We start from the raw sequence: 12,265 nt of genomic DNA, 5'->3' as shown, positions 1-12,265 counted from the left end.
GGTCAGCAGGGGAGAGGCCCTCCCTGGGGTGCACAGAAACATGTACCCCAAAGGTGGAAGTTGGGGTCGTGGTAACAGCTGAGGTGGGAACAGACCCCAGGGACTCTGTAGCTGGAAGCAAGCCCAACCTGTGGGAAAGAGGGGGATTTTGCTGATCAGGGAAGGGTCTGTCCTAGCTGGTAGCTGTGAGCCCACAGCTGGACCATGGTCCCCTTCCGTTTTGGGGGACACAGGAGTGTCTGGCCCAGTGGGGAGCCCAGAGAGGAAGGTGAGGGGAGACCGGAGGTTCTGCCCACGTTTTGTAGGGAGGCTTTTTCCCAGGAGGAGGGTGAAAAATCTGCATTTAAAATGCCAAACCCATCTCCTGTGAATCCGGTTTTAGGGGAAGACTGGGGGTCAGATCTCCTGGAGGGGAGTGCCCAACCAGATAACCTGTTGGGAGCAGAAAGTGGGGTAACTGAGGGGATCTTTCTGATCCAAAGAACTCCTTTAAAGAATGTTATAAAAATAACACTCTCTCTTCAAGGCTGGTTGGAGAAAAACTCTGCTCTTGTGAAGCTTCACAAAAAAATGCTCTTTCACTCGCATAAACTGAGGCTACGATAGGCGGGTTCGCCGGTGTAGCTTTACCAGTATAGCTAAACAGGCAAACCTTTCTAGTGTAGACTGGGCCGAAACAAATGGCTTTTTCCATTCTTGGTCATTTATGCTTTATCACTCCAGCCTTTGAAACTCTCTGTGTGAAGAGGTTCTGAAAGAGAAATATGCCATTAAACCTGGAAACACCAAGATTCCAGCAAATAAAAAGTTCTCTGGGAGCGTTTTGCACAGGGAAAACTTGGAGTGAATGTAACATACGAGCTAAAAGTGCCCTGCCCCCATCTTGTGGCTGGTCCGTAGAGAAGATAAAAATCTATTACGGAGACTAGCAAATGGAGTAACTATGTGCTCAAGGGCCTATGCTTTGGTGCTGAAGGTCTTGGGTCCTATAAGCAATTCTGACACATAGTTTTGGTGCAGGATGTGTTTTCTAGGCCTTGGGATTTGTGCACAGCTAAGTTTCTAGGGGAGTAGTTGCCTGCAAATGGTCACATTGTCCTTGCTGGAATGTGCAGGGTTAAGGAGACAGTGCAAGGAGTGTCCACCGCAGTGCCCTTGCACAGATACCATGCACGACTGCATTCTCTTTGCTTTCCTGAGTGCAAGCATCACTCCCTGCTAAACCTTTTTTCGCTGCGAGCTATCCCCGAAAAGAGGGGGAGAAGCGGGGAGGAGGTAGGCTTATGTTCACCCTTCCTCTTAGAAGGCAGCAGAAATGACTGGACCTGGATGGGAGGAGGTGCTGTTCCCTATGGGCCTTTGGTAAGTCCCACTGAAGCTAATAGGTCTGTTGATTTCATGTCTGGGCCCCACTGATTTCAATGTGAATTAGGCACCTAAATACCTGTAAGAACAGTCCAGCTCTTCCTTTGCTGCGATCAAATCTACTGTCCCCGCTGGAGGGTGTTGTTGCGAGTTTTCCAGTCCCTTCTAGTGAGCTTCGTGTACCATAAGCGCAGAGGTCAGCGTGGTGGGCCCCCCAAGCACTAGGCGCGTGCGGGCTTCTCCGTCCCTTGGTGGGTCCCCATTAAACACTTTGCCTTCTGAGAGTCTCAGGTGCTTTCATGCTCTGCTTACAACTTCCCGTCCCTGGCCCCTGGCCCTGCTCTCAGGCTGCCTGCGACTTGTCCGCCCACAGGCACCTCCCAGGCTGCTGCCTCTGGCTGGCCCCTGCCCATTCTCAGTAGCTTCCTGGCTGAGCCTTGTCCTCTCCTGCCCTCTGGGTATCACCGCCTTGCCTGTTCACACGGACCCCTCCACTGTCACAATGCAGAACTTGGGTAGAGACAGCGCCCTCTGGTGGACATACATGAACCAGATCCCCTCCCAGAATGAGCTGTGGCCTAATCCTTTTCCTCCAGCTAATTCTGGAGTGGGGTGGGAGGTGGGGCCTGACCATGAGCCGGCAGGTTCATTACACTATCTCTATAGGGCCCAACATAACACACACTCCCACTCCTGTCCCCGGACACGCTCTGCTCCACGTTCCCTCATTTGTGTGGTGCCTCTCAGATGCACAAGGGTAGTGTGGGAGCAGAGAAATTCAGTACACTCAAAAACAACGAGGAGTCCAGTGGCACCTTAAAGACTAACACATTTATTTGGGGATAAGCTTTCGTGGGCTGTAACCAACTTCGTCAGATGCACCGAGTGGCAGTACACTCAGTCCACGTGGTGCTTCCTTGCTCAGCATTGGTCCACAGTGAGCTTGGAATCACTGAGCAGACTAAAGCGCTTCTGGGAAGGAAATGGCCTGGGGACTTTAGACTTTCTTTAGGATGGAGATTGCAGGAAAAAACAGCCCCCCTTCAGTACACAAAGTTCACTGTGTATCAACAATTCTGCCCATGAGTTCCATTACATTGCAGCTAAGGCTTTATCAGCTGAAACGAATTCAGTGCACTTACGCATGGAATATTTTATGGAAATGTCTTTAGCAGAGCTGTGTGAGGTGTGGTGGGGGGGCAAAGACTGAAACATCAGGGTGCGGGGCCTCTAGCACAGCAGGATTGATGGGCATCAGCAGAGCTGTGTGGACAGGCTATGACTGCAATTCCAGGGGCTCCAGGCAAAGAATTAGAGGGGTTATTACAGGTCAGGTCTCCCTAGCTAAGTTCCTTATGTGGCTCCTGTTCTCACAGTGTTGGAGCCCCTTGCAATCTGGAGTTGGTGCTGCAGGCGGAGGTAGCTCTCTGGCGCCCTCTGCTGCTGCCTGCATGTCAAGGTTCCTTCCCCACTCTGAACTCTACGGTACAGATGTGGGGACCTGCATGAAAAACTTCCTCAGCTTACTTTTACCAGCTTAGGTTAAAGCTTCCCCAAGGTACAAACTCTTTTACCCCTTTGCCCCTGGACTTCCACTGCCACCACCAAACTTTATCTGGGTTCCTGAAAGAACATAGTTTGGACACGTCTTTCCCCCCAAAAACCTCCCAATCCTTGCACCCCACTTCCTGGGGAAAGTTTGGTAAAAATCCTCACCAATTTGCATAGGTGACCACAGACCCAAACCCTTGGATCTTAGAACAATGAAAAGGCATTCAGTTTTCTTACAAGAAGACTTTTAATAGAAGTAAAAAGGAATCACTTCTGTAAAATCAGGGTGGTAGATACCTTACAGGGTAATTAGATTCAAAACATAGAGATTCCCTCTACGCAAAACCTTAAGTTACAAAAAAGACACACAGACAGGAATAGTCATTCTATTCAGCACAGCTCTTTTCTCAGCCATTTCAAGAAATCATAATCTAACACATACCTAGCTAGATTACTTACTAAAAGTTCTACGACTCTATTCCTGTTCTGTCTCCGGCAAAAGCATCACACAGACGGACACAGACCTTTGTTTGTTTTTTTTTCCCTCCCCGCAGCTTTTGAAAGTATCTTGTTTCCTCATTCGTCATTTTGGTCAGGTGCCAGTGAGGTTACCTTTAGCTTCTTAACCCTTTATCGGTGAGAGGATTTTTCCTCTGGCCAGGAGGGATTTTAAAGGGGTTTACCCTTCCCTTTATATTTATGACATGCATATATCAGTCCACAACTTCTTCAGGTGTCACACCCTTTGTAGGTTATGTTGCTCCAATATCATTCTCAAAAAGGTTTTGGGGCACTTAGAAATGTAAATATTATTGACTGTCAAAATCTCATTGACGGGGGGCAGGGACATGAACCTACCTCATCTAACCGGCTAGCACCCGATATGTTGCTCTAGCCAGTCCCCAGCCTCCAATTGTGTCTTTGCCCCCACTACAGCTAGACTCCCTGTCCTGCCACAGGCCCCCTAAATGCTAGGCTATCTATCCTCTCAACTAAAGTGTGTTGGTAGAGATTGTGTGTGTGTGTGTGTGTGTGTGTGTTTTTGTGTGCAGATATATGCTACGTATTTAATGTAATGGAAACCCAGGGGATGCAAATTAGGATTGGATGCAGAGCTGGGGGCATGTGTGGGAATCCTGTAGATTCGAGATGAGATGGACAGGACTGGAATGGCAGGGGATCCAGGAGTAGAAGTAGAAATGCCAGGAGGGTTGCAACAGATCAAAATGAAGTGCACTGTCTATTTGGGGAGTGGGTGGATTTTCAAAATATCCTTTTCTGTCTTTAGCAACTGGTTTTAATTTTTGTTTATTTCACTCTGAATTCACCCAAACAGTTCTGAACACAGAGGCTTCTCTTTGCATTATTTTTAAACAGGAAATTAAGTCTGTACATTAAGTCTGGACCCCAGTGCTCATGAAGAAGCAGGATAAACTCTGATGCTGATAGCAACTGGATGCTGATGGAACTGCTTTGGAGGCAGGATGCAGAATGCCCTGCCTCCTCCTTGTCAGCTTCGCCCCCTCCCATGAAACCTCCTCAGCTGTGCCATTCTTACCCTGTCTATCTATGTAAAGGCCAGGAACAAGTATGGCTATAAACCTCCCTGGTGTGTATCTTTTCACCACTCATACCAAGCACAGGCAATCTCTGAAAACTGACTGTGTAAAAATGTCACCTGCCTACACCACAGACCTGCTCCCTGTCTGCATTACAGTCACGTCTTCTATCTTCAGTGACAGAAATCAGTTTTTTACTGCTGATTATTTCTGTTAGCTCTGGAGAACTGACATTGAGGAGAGAGAAGGAGCTGGACACTTTCCAATCTGATGCATCATCAGTAAAATTGTTTCTTCAGATCCAAGTGTTTACATCTGGGCAAACCTACTGAAGGTGCTGTGATTGGAGATGTGTCACTAAGGGCCCTGTTTGGCTCGTGATGATGATGCATGAGATGGACAATGCTCCATTTGACTCTCAGAGAGCAGGCAAAGTTTTCAAAAAACTCCCAGGTTAGCAGTGAGATATGATCGGCGCGTACTTGGTGTAGATATTAGTGAGAGACAATAAACACTGAGAGCCGTGATGCCATTTTTTACTAAGTGACTTTTCAAAGAGCTCACTACATCTTAAAGTGAACATGATGTGAGTGACAGGTGTCTGACAAACAGTTCTGGAGACTGAAGACTGCTCTCAATCACCCACATCAGCCACACTGTGGGCAGCTACAATAAAGTTAAACGCCAGCCAGTTCCAACTAATGTGCCTCAATGCTGACTTAGAAGCAACATCTCCAGGGGATGATAGGAGCATTCAGTCTCTGCGGCCTCGTCACCCTTTGCTTTCTCTGCTGAAGTTGTCAACAAGATACCAATAAGCACTAATTGCAATGGTGGAATTTATGATGTGGGCAGAGCTGGTCAAACATTTTCCATCAAAATTATTTTTCATTAAATATTAGGCTTTCACCTAAGTGGAATTTTTTTTTTTGTCCTCTGAAACCTGAATCCCTGAGAGCCCAAATATTTTTGGATTTAATTTGAAAACTAAAATACTTCAATTCTGAAATGCTGCCAGGGTACCTCATGGGAGCTGTAGCTCCAGTAGGTCATGTTTCAATTCACTACTGCATCTCCCATGTTGCACTGGGGCCATGAATCTGTAATGATACACCTCCTCCCCTCACCAAGAAGGGAGACCATAGTGCACCGTGGAACACGCAGGCCAACCAGGGAGTGCGGCCTGTAGAGAAAAGTGGGAGCAAGAGGCTCTTGAACTACAACTCCCATGGGGCACTGCAACAGCATTTCCAAGTCAAAATATTTCAGTGTACAGCCAGAATATGACAAATTATGATTTTTCAATGAAAATGTGAAATTTTCAGTGGAAAAACAAATTCCCAACCAGCTCTAGATGTGGCCACCTATCGTGCTAGAAGATGCAGTCAGGGACCCAACTCATTGCACAAAGGACATCAGTCAGACTTAAGATAAATCACAATTTCTGATCACTATCAGCTAAGCTTTCAATCTGATGTCTTGAGTGGAAAAGGAGTAAAACTCATTCCCAAGAGTTACTCTGTCCTCCCCTCTTCAGCCTCTTGGATGGTTTATTTTCCTAGAATAGTCACTCAAAAACTATAGCTGGGTTTGATTTTAATGTTTTCCATTTAGTGTCCTGTCCTGCAGGATGCACAGCTCTAAGCATCTGCATTTCCTTTTGAAATTTGAATATGTATTTAAACCAGTCTGTCCCGAGGCTGCATTGTTTAATTGCTTAGTACAATTAGGAGATTAGGAGGTTTGGGGTTTGAGGAGGTCTCCTTTGTGGTTCCAGAGTTCCCAGTGCAATATAAATGTTACTGCATGATCAGAACATGAATTGTTCCCCAGCTCAGAGAATCATAGAACTGGAAGGGACCTCGAGAGGCCATCAAGTCCAGTCACCATGTTTTATGGGACTCTGATCTTGACATACTTATCCCCCAACATGAGCTACTCACTGAGCCAAGACCAGGTGGCCTCAATGTTCTACACGGTGGCGATCCCCATGCTGAACCCCCGATCTATAGCCTGAGGAACAAGGAGGTGAAGGACAAACAGGGGAGATCACTGGGGAGGGGAAGTGGTTTCAAGATGAATGCATTTTCTTGTAATTTTAATAACCAATAACAAACATATTCATCTCCTCTCTGTATTGTTTCGGGGAATGTCGTTGAGGTGGCTGCTCTCTCTGGCACTTGCTCTTTCCATAGGCGACGCAAATAATAACCACATCTCATAGAAAGCAAAAAGAAAAGGAGTACTTGTGGCACCTTAGAGACTAACCAATTTATTTGAGCATGAGCTTTCATGAGCTACAGCTCACTTCATCGGATGCATATCGTGGAAACTGCAGCAGACTTTATATATACACAGAGAATATGAAACAATACCTCCTCCCACCCCACTGTCCTGCTGGTAATAGCTTATCTAAAGTGATCATCAGGTTGGGCCATTTCCAGCACAAATCCAGGTTTTCACACCCTCCACCCCCCCACACAAATTCACTCTCCTGCTGGTGATAGCCCATCCAAAGTGACAACTCTTTACACAATGTGCATGATAATCAAGTTGGGCCATTTCCTGCACAAATCCAGGTTTTCTCACATCCCCCCCACCCCCATACACACACACAAACTCACTCTCCTGCTGGTAATAGCTCATCCAAACTGACTGGTCAACTGACTGGTCAACCCTAAGGAATGGTGTCCCAAGCCTCTGTTTGTCAGAGGGTGGAGATGGATGGCAGGAGAGTGATCACTTGATCATTACCTGTTAGGTTCACGCTCTCTGGGGCACCTGGCCTTGGCCACCATTGGTAGACAGGATACTGGGCTGGATGGACCTTTGGTCTCATTCAGTATGGCCATTCTTAACGTTCTTATGTTCTTATAATGGGACATCCATGAGTTTTGGTTTGGGGTATTAAATTTGACCCAATGTGTATTTATGTAAAGATTTAGGATCACATGATAGCAGATTCTTTTGGGTAGGAGAAGGAATCATTTCATCCATCTCTCCCTGATCCATGGAGGGCAGATGGTCTTCTGGACTCGGACTCAGCAGACCCGGGTTCATTCTTCTGCTCTGCCACAAAGTGGACAAATCACTTACATTGCCCCACAGGTCAGTACAGACTTTACAGCGATATCAAGTTTAAAAAAGTCTCTCTCCTCTCTCTTATGTGTGGTGGTCTGCTCTGCAGAATTGAAGCAGTGAGCTAATTGCTGAGCAATGTGGGTGGGGGATAAAAAGGAAGGATTTTAAGAAAGACAGTTTTGGGGAAAGGGAATGGCTGAAGGTTTTGAGATTGAGACAAGGTGCCTTTCCCCTTTGCATCACCAGTTCCAGTCCAGGGAGGAGGTCAAGATCCGTGAGCCCAGAAAGACGGTGGGTTTTGAAATGGGATACGATTGTTTTCAGCTTTAGGTCACAGATCTTTTTTCCCACACCCTGTTCAGTGAATGGAACCAACATTCCATGTATGGAAACAGCACCATGGGGAAAGCCAAGGACATTATCTCAGCAGCAGAGCAGATGCGGAGATCCATTTTAACTGACTGCACCTCTTTCCACAGCTTTTTCTTTTTTCTAGAAAGCAGGACAGAACATGAGAAAGACGAATGTTTATTTATGTGTAAATTTATTATAAAATATTATGCTTGCTTCTGGAAGGACTGAAAGAAAGAAATGAAATGAGTTATGGCAATAAATAAATATGAGGTAATATGTACCATTTGTGGTGGATTTGAGTAAATTAATAAAGAAGGATGAGATGGAGGAAATGGTGTTCATCTGGCTTATTCAAACCTTTCACTGCATGCAGGCAAGTGTCCTCAATCCTCAGAAACACTGGAACATTTGTAACTGATTTCTGAGTGTATTAAGCTTAGCTTGAGTGTTTTGTTTTATTTTGCTTTGTTCTGTCTGTTATTACTTAAAACCACTTAAATCCTACTTTTTATACTGAATAAAATCACTTTTGTTTATTTATAAACATAGTGTAAGTAATTGTTGCCCGGGGGGGGGTGTGTGCAATCAGCTGTGCATATGTCTCTTGCAGGGATATAGATGGCAAGCATTTGCCATTTTATCCTGTATAAGCTTTATACAGAGTAAAAGAGATTTATTTGGGGTTTAGATCCCATTGGGAGCTGGTTGTCTGTGTATTGGATACAGGTGTCCTGCTGAGCTGGTTTCAGTCTAGATCTGCACCTTTGGGGACATCACCCAGAGCCTAGGTCTGTGTTGCAGCTGGCTAGTGTGTCTGGCTCAACAAGACAGGGTTCTGGAGGCCCAGGCTGGAAGGGAAAATGGGCTCAGAGGTCATTTCAGCACATGAGGTGACAGTCCCAATGAGGGTCTCTGTGACCGACCCCGGCACACTATGGACTTGGGTTTCCCTCATTTCCTGTGATGCTTCCCGTGTTTTGTTCACTGATCTCAGTTGGGGACTGCAGACCTTGTTGGAATACAAAAAAAAATTATTAATAATAACAATATAATAATGAACAAAACTACCACGTGCTCTCCGAAATTATTTTGTAATGAGCTGAGAATTGAATTCACCTATTTCCACTCCCCAGCACTAAACCAGTCCTGAATTAAGCAGATTCAAGAACTGGTTAGGAGTTTATTCATTGCTCTCCTCAGGGCGTCCTTCACCTCCGTGTTCCTCAGGCTGTAGATGAGGGGGTTCAACATGGGGATCACCAGCATGTAAAACACTGAGGCCACTTTGTCTGTATCCATGGAATAGCTGGAGGTGGGACGTAAATACATGAAGAGGAGGGTGCCATAAAACAGGACCACAGCGGTCAAGTGGAAAGTGCAGGTGGAGAAGGCTTTGTGTCGGCCCTCGGCAGAGCAGATCTGCAGGATGGTGGAGGTGATATAGACATAGGAGAGAAGGACAGTCACAAAGCTGATCACTTGAATGCAGGAAATTAAAACAAACATCACAATCTCATTGATGCGGGTGTCAGAACAGGATAGTGCCAGGAGCGGGGGGACATCACAGAAGAAATTATTGATGATGTTGGAGCTGCAGAATGACAGCCGAAATGTAAAATATGTGTTTAACATTGAATCCACCACCCCCACAGTGTACGCCCCAGCCACCAGCTGTTTACAAAAGTGCCTGGACATGGTGACCATATAGAGCAGCGGGTTACAGATGGCCACATAACGGTCATACGCCATCACAGCCAGCAAGAGGCACTCAACATCTCCAAAAATAATAGAAAGATAAATTTGTACAGCGCAGGCAGTGAAAGAAATGCTTTTCCTCTTGGATAAGAAATTCAACAGCATCTTAGGGGAAATTATCGAGGAAAAGCAGAGGTCACAGAAAGACAAATTCCTGAGGAAAAAGTACATGGGCGTGTGGAGTCGGGGATCAATTGTGATTAATAAGATCATCCCCCCATTCCCCACCAGGGTGAAACCATAAATCAGTAGGAAGACCGCAAACAGGGGGATCTGCAGCTCCGGACGATCTGTCAGTCCTGAGAGAATGAACTCAGTCGCCTCCGAGTGATTTCCCTCTTCCATCTCCTCTCAAGAGTGATCAGACAGCTAGAGAGATGTGGGCAGGTAGATAGTGAGGATAACCTGTCATTTCTCTGTAATGAAGTAAGTTAAGATAAAAGGAGATCAGTTTCTAACGGATATCAGTACCCGCTCTGGGAAGGGCTTATTCCACAGAGCCAGATGTTCACAGCTGGTCATTCCAGGTGTTCGATATAATGGACACACTGTGCAAATACAATGACAGGCAGGTTAATCATCCCGCTCCCCGCCCCCCCACAAACACTCCTGTTCACTAATCCAAAGAGAAAACAATGACTTGTGACCCTGCTGTGAGAGAATCAGTCTGAAGGGATTATTCCTTATCTAAAGAATTGGTGAGAGTAAAGGAGTTTCAATCTTTTGACCCTCTTTGGGCAAGGGGAGCTCTGTGGCTTGGCATGTCTGTCTGGGGTAAAGTTTCCTTTTCTTTTTGTCTGGGGTAAAGTTGCTTACTGTGCTAATTAAGCATTTTGGCATTTCCTGGAGTATGTATGAAAACCCAGAGACATCATGGGAAGCACTGGCTTCAGTGACTAGATAATTGCCTATTTTTTCCAACCCAGGAGGTCACTCCTTTAGCTAAAGGGGTCAGAGTTGGGGCTCAGGCTTTTGGTGCTGGAGGTCTGGAATTCAGTACCTGCTGATCCCCAGGGTGTCTGCGTGTGGGTGTGTCACTGTAATTCAGGACAATAGCACGTACCTGCTGAGAAGAGAGAGAGCGAGCGATGTGCTGGTGTTTCCTCATGGACAGAAAATGCCAGTTTGGAGCATTCGGGAAGTTTTATAGTGAGATGTGTGATCTATGGGACATGATTCCTGAAGCCACTGGGAATACCTGAGCTGAGAAAGACACAAAACCTAATTAATACTTTCAGTGAGCCAAAGCTACCCTTGGTTAATTGGTGCCCTGGTGATTAATTTGACCTACTCTTTCTACTGTGTTATTAAATGATGCAATTTCTACCAGAGTTACAGAGTATGAGGTTAGGGGTATATTTTATACTGCTGTTTTCAGTGCAAGCCAGGTACTGTCTAGAGCTGATCCACAAAAAGTTGTTTGTTTTTTTTTTGTGGAGACCAAAATCTTTTTGCTAAAACCTTAATATTTTGAATCTGAAATACCATGGGGGTGCCTCACATACCACACACCACCAATCTCTTCCATGGGCCAGGCTCCCAGGCTGGACTATATCCCCCAGTATGCATGATGTTCTCTCCTCTTGCTGAACTGCCCTGGAACAACATCTGACTCCCACAGCCATGGTTTAGGGAGGAGGGGAGTTTGGTATGTTGATAGAAATCTTATAATATCCAAGGAAAATATTATTTCATGGAAAAAAGAGTTGAATGAAAAATCCAATTTCCCATACAAAAAACTTCTCAAGAAAAAATTTCAAACAGCCTTAGCAACAAATTTGGAATCAAAGTAACAGAAAGTCAGATACAGGTGAAACGTACTATAGTAAGGTGTGAGAGTTGTGTTTGTTTCTCTTAAAGTTACCCACCCTCTCTCTCTCTATATATATATATGAAAGGAAATAAAGTCACAATTGTTTAAAAACCATTCTTTATTATTTGTTGACAAAACATTGAGAGAAATCAGAAGCTAGATGGGGGAGGGGAATATTGGGTTAGGGGGGTGGAGGAAGAGGGAAGGACAAGTCCAGAAACCAAATCAAAATACAGGATATTCCAGCTTTCTGATGCTTGTGCGATCCTCTGGGGTTGACTGTGTGGGTCCCTGTAGCCTCCCCCTCCTCGTCTTCTTGGGCATCTGGGTGAGGAGGCTATGGAAATGGGGAGGAGGGAGGGCAGTTATTCTGGGGCTGTAGCTGATATCTTCCCAGTCATTCCTGGTTTCAGAATCACCTCATTGTCCTGGCCCCAATAGGTGGAATGGAAAACCTGCTAGACATGTAAGAGTAATCCAGATTATCTGGCTATTTATAGAGTGCGAATCACCCAAGGTATCTATGTCCTTCCCTTGCTAGGTTACTCCCCAAACTAGGAAAGATAGGTTCACTCCTTTTTCTTGATGGAGACCACATGATGTCCAGAGGAGCTCAGGAGGAGACCAAAGCATGCTACGGACTTCTGCAGTTCACAAAACTATCCCTCTTCCATCCATATTATCTGCACACAGAGCTCAGCTGTAAGATGTTAAATAAATCTATGAGTCAACCAGAAATAGTCATTCTCTCATCTTAATATTAATACAATTTTGATAATGCATGTGA

General features: G+C 45.5%; 1 protein-coding gene across 2 annotated transcripts; it reads right to left on the bottom strand.

Moving 5' to 3' along the window:
- Nucleotides 1-9,071: 9,071 nt before the first annotated feature.
- Nucleotides 9,072-11,290, bottom strand: LOC140913778 (olfactory receptor 8U9-like). 2 transcript variants are annotated; one of them, XM_073350575.1, is made up of 2 exons: nt 11,279-11,290; nt 9,072-10,001 (listed from the first exon to the last, which is right to left on the bottom strand). In XM_073350575.1, the coding sequence occupies exons 1-2, from the start codon at nt 11,288-11,290 to the stop codon at nt 9,072-9,074; spliced, it is 942 nt and encodes a 313-aa protein (XP_073206676.1). The 2 variants fall into 2 exon arrangements, with proteins under 2 accessions (XP_073206676.1, XP_073206677.1); XM_073350576.1 differs by lacking the exon at nt 11,279-11,290 and having other exon boundaries at nt 9,072-10,010.
- Nucleotides 11,291-12,265: the final 975 nt, after the last annotated feature.

Source organism: Lepidochelys kempii, chromosome 6, assembly GCF_965140285.1.
Source record: "Lepidochelys kempii isolate rLepKem1 chromosome 6, rLepKem1.hap1, whole genome shotgun sequence".
Taxonomy (NCBI): Eukaryota; Metazoa; Chordata; order Testudines; family Cheloniidae; genus Lepidochelys; species Lepidochelys kempii.
Note: the sequence above shows the minus strand (reverse complement) of the source record. Positions and strands in the feature narration are given on the sequence as shown.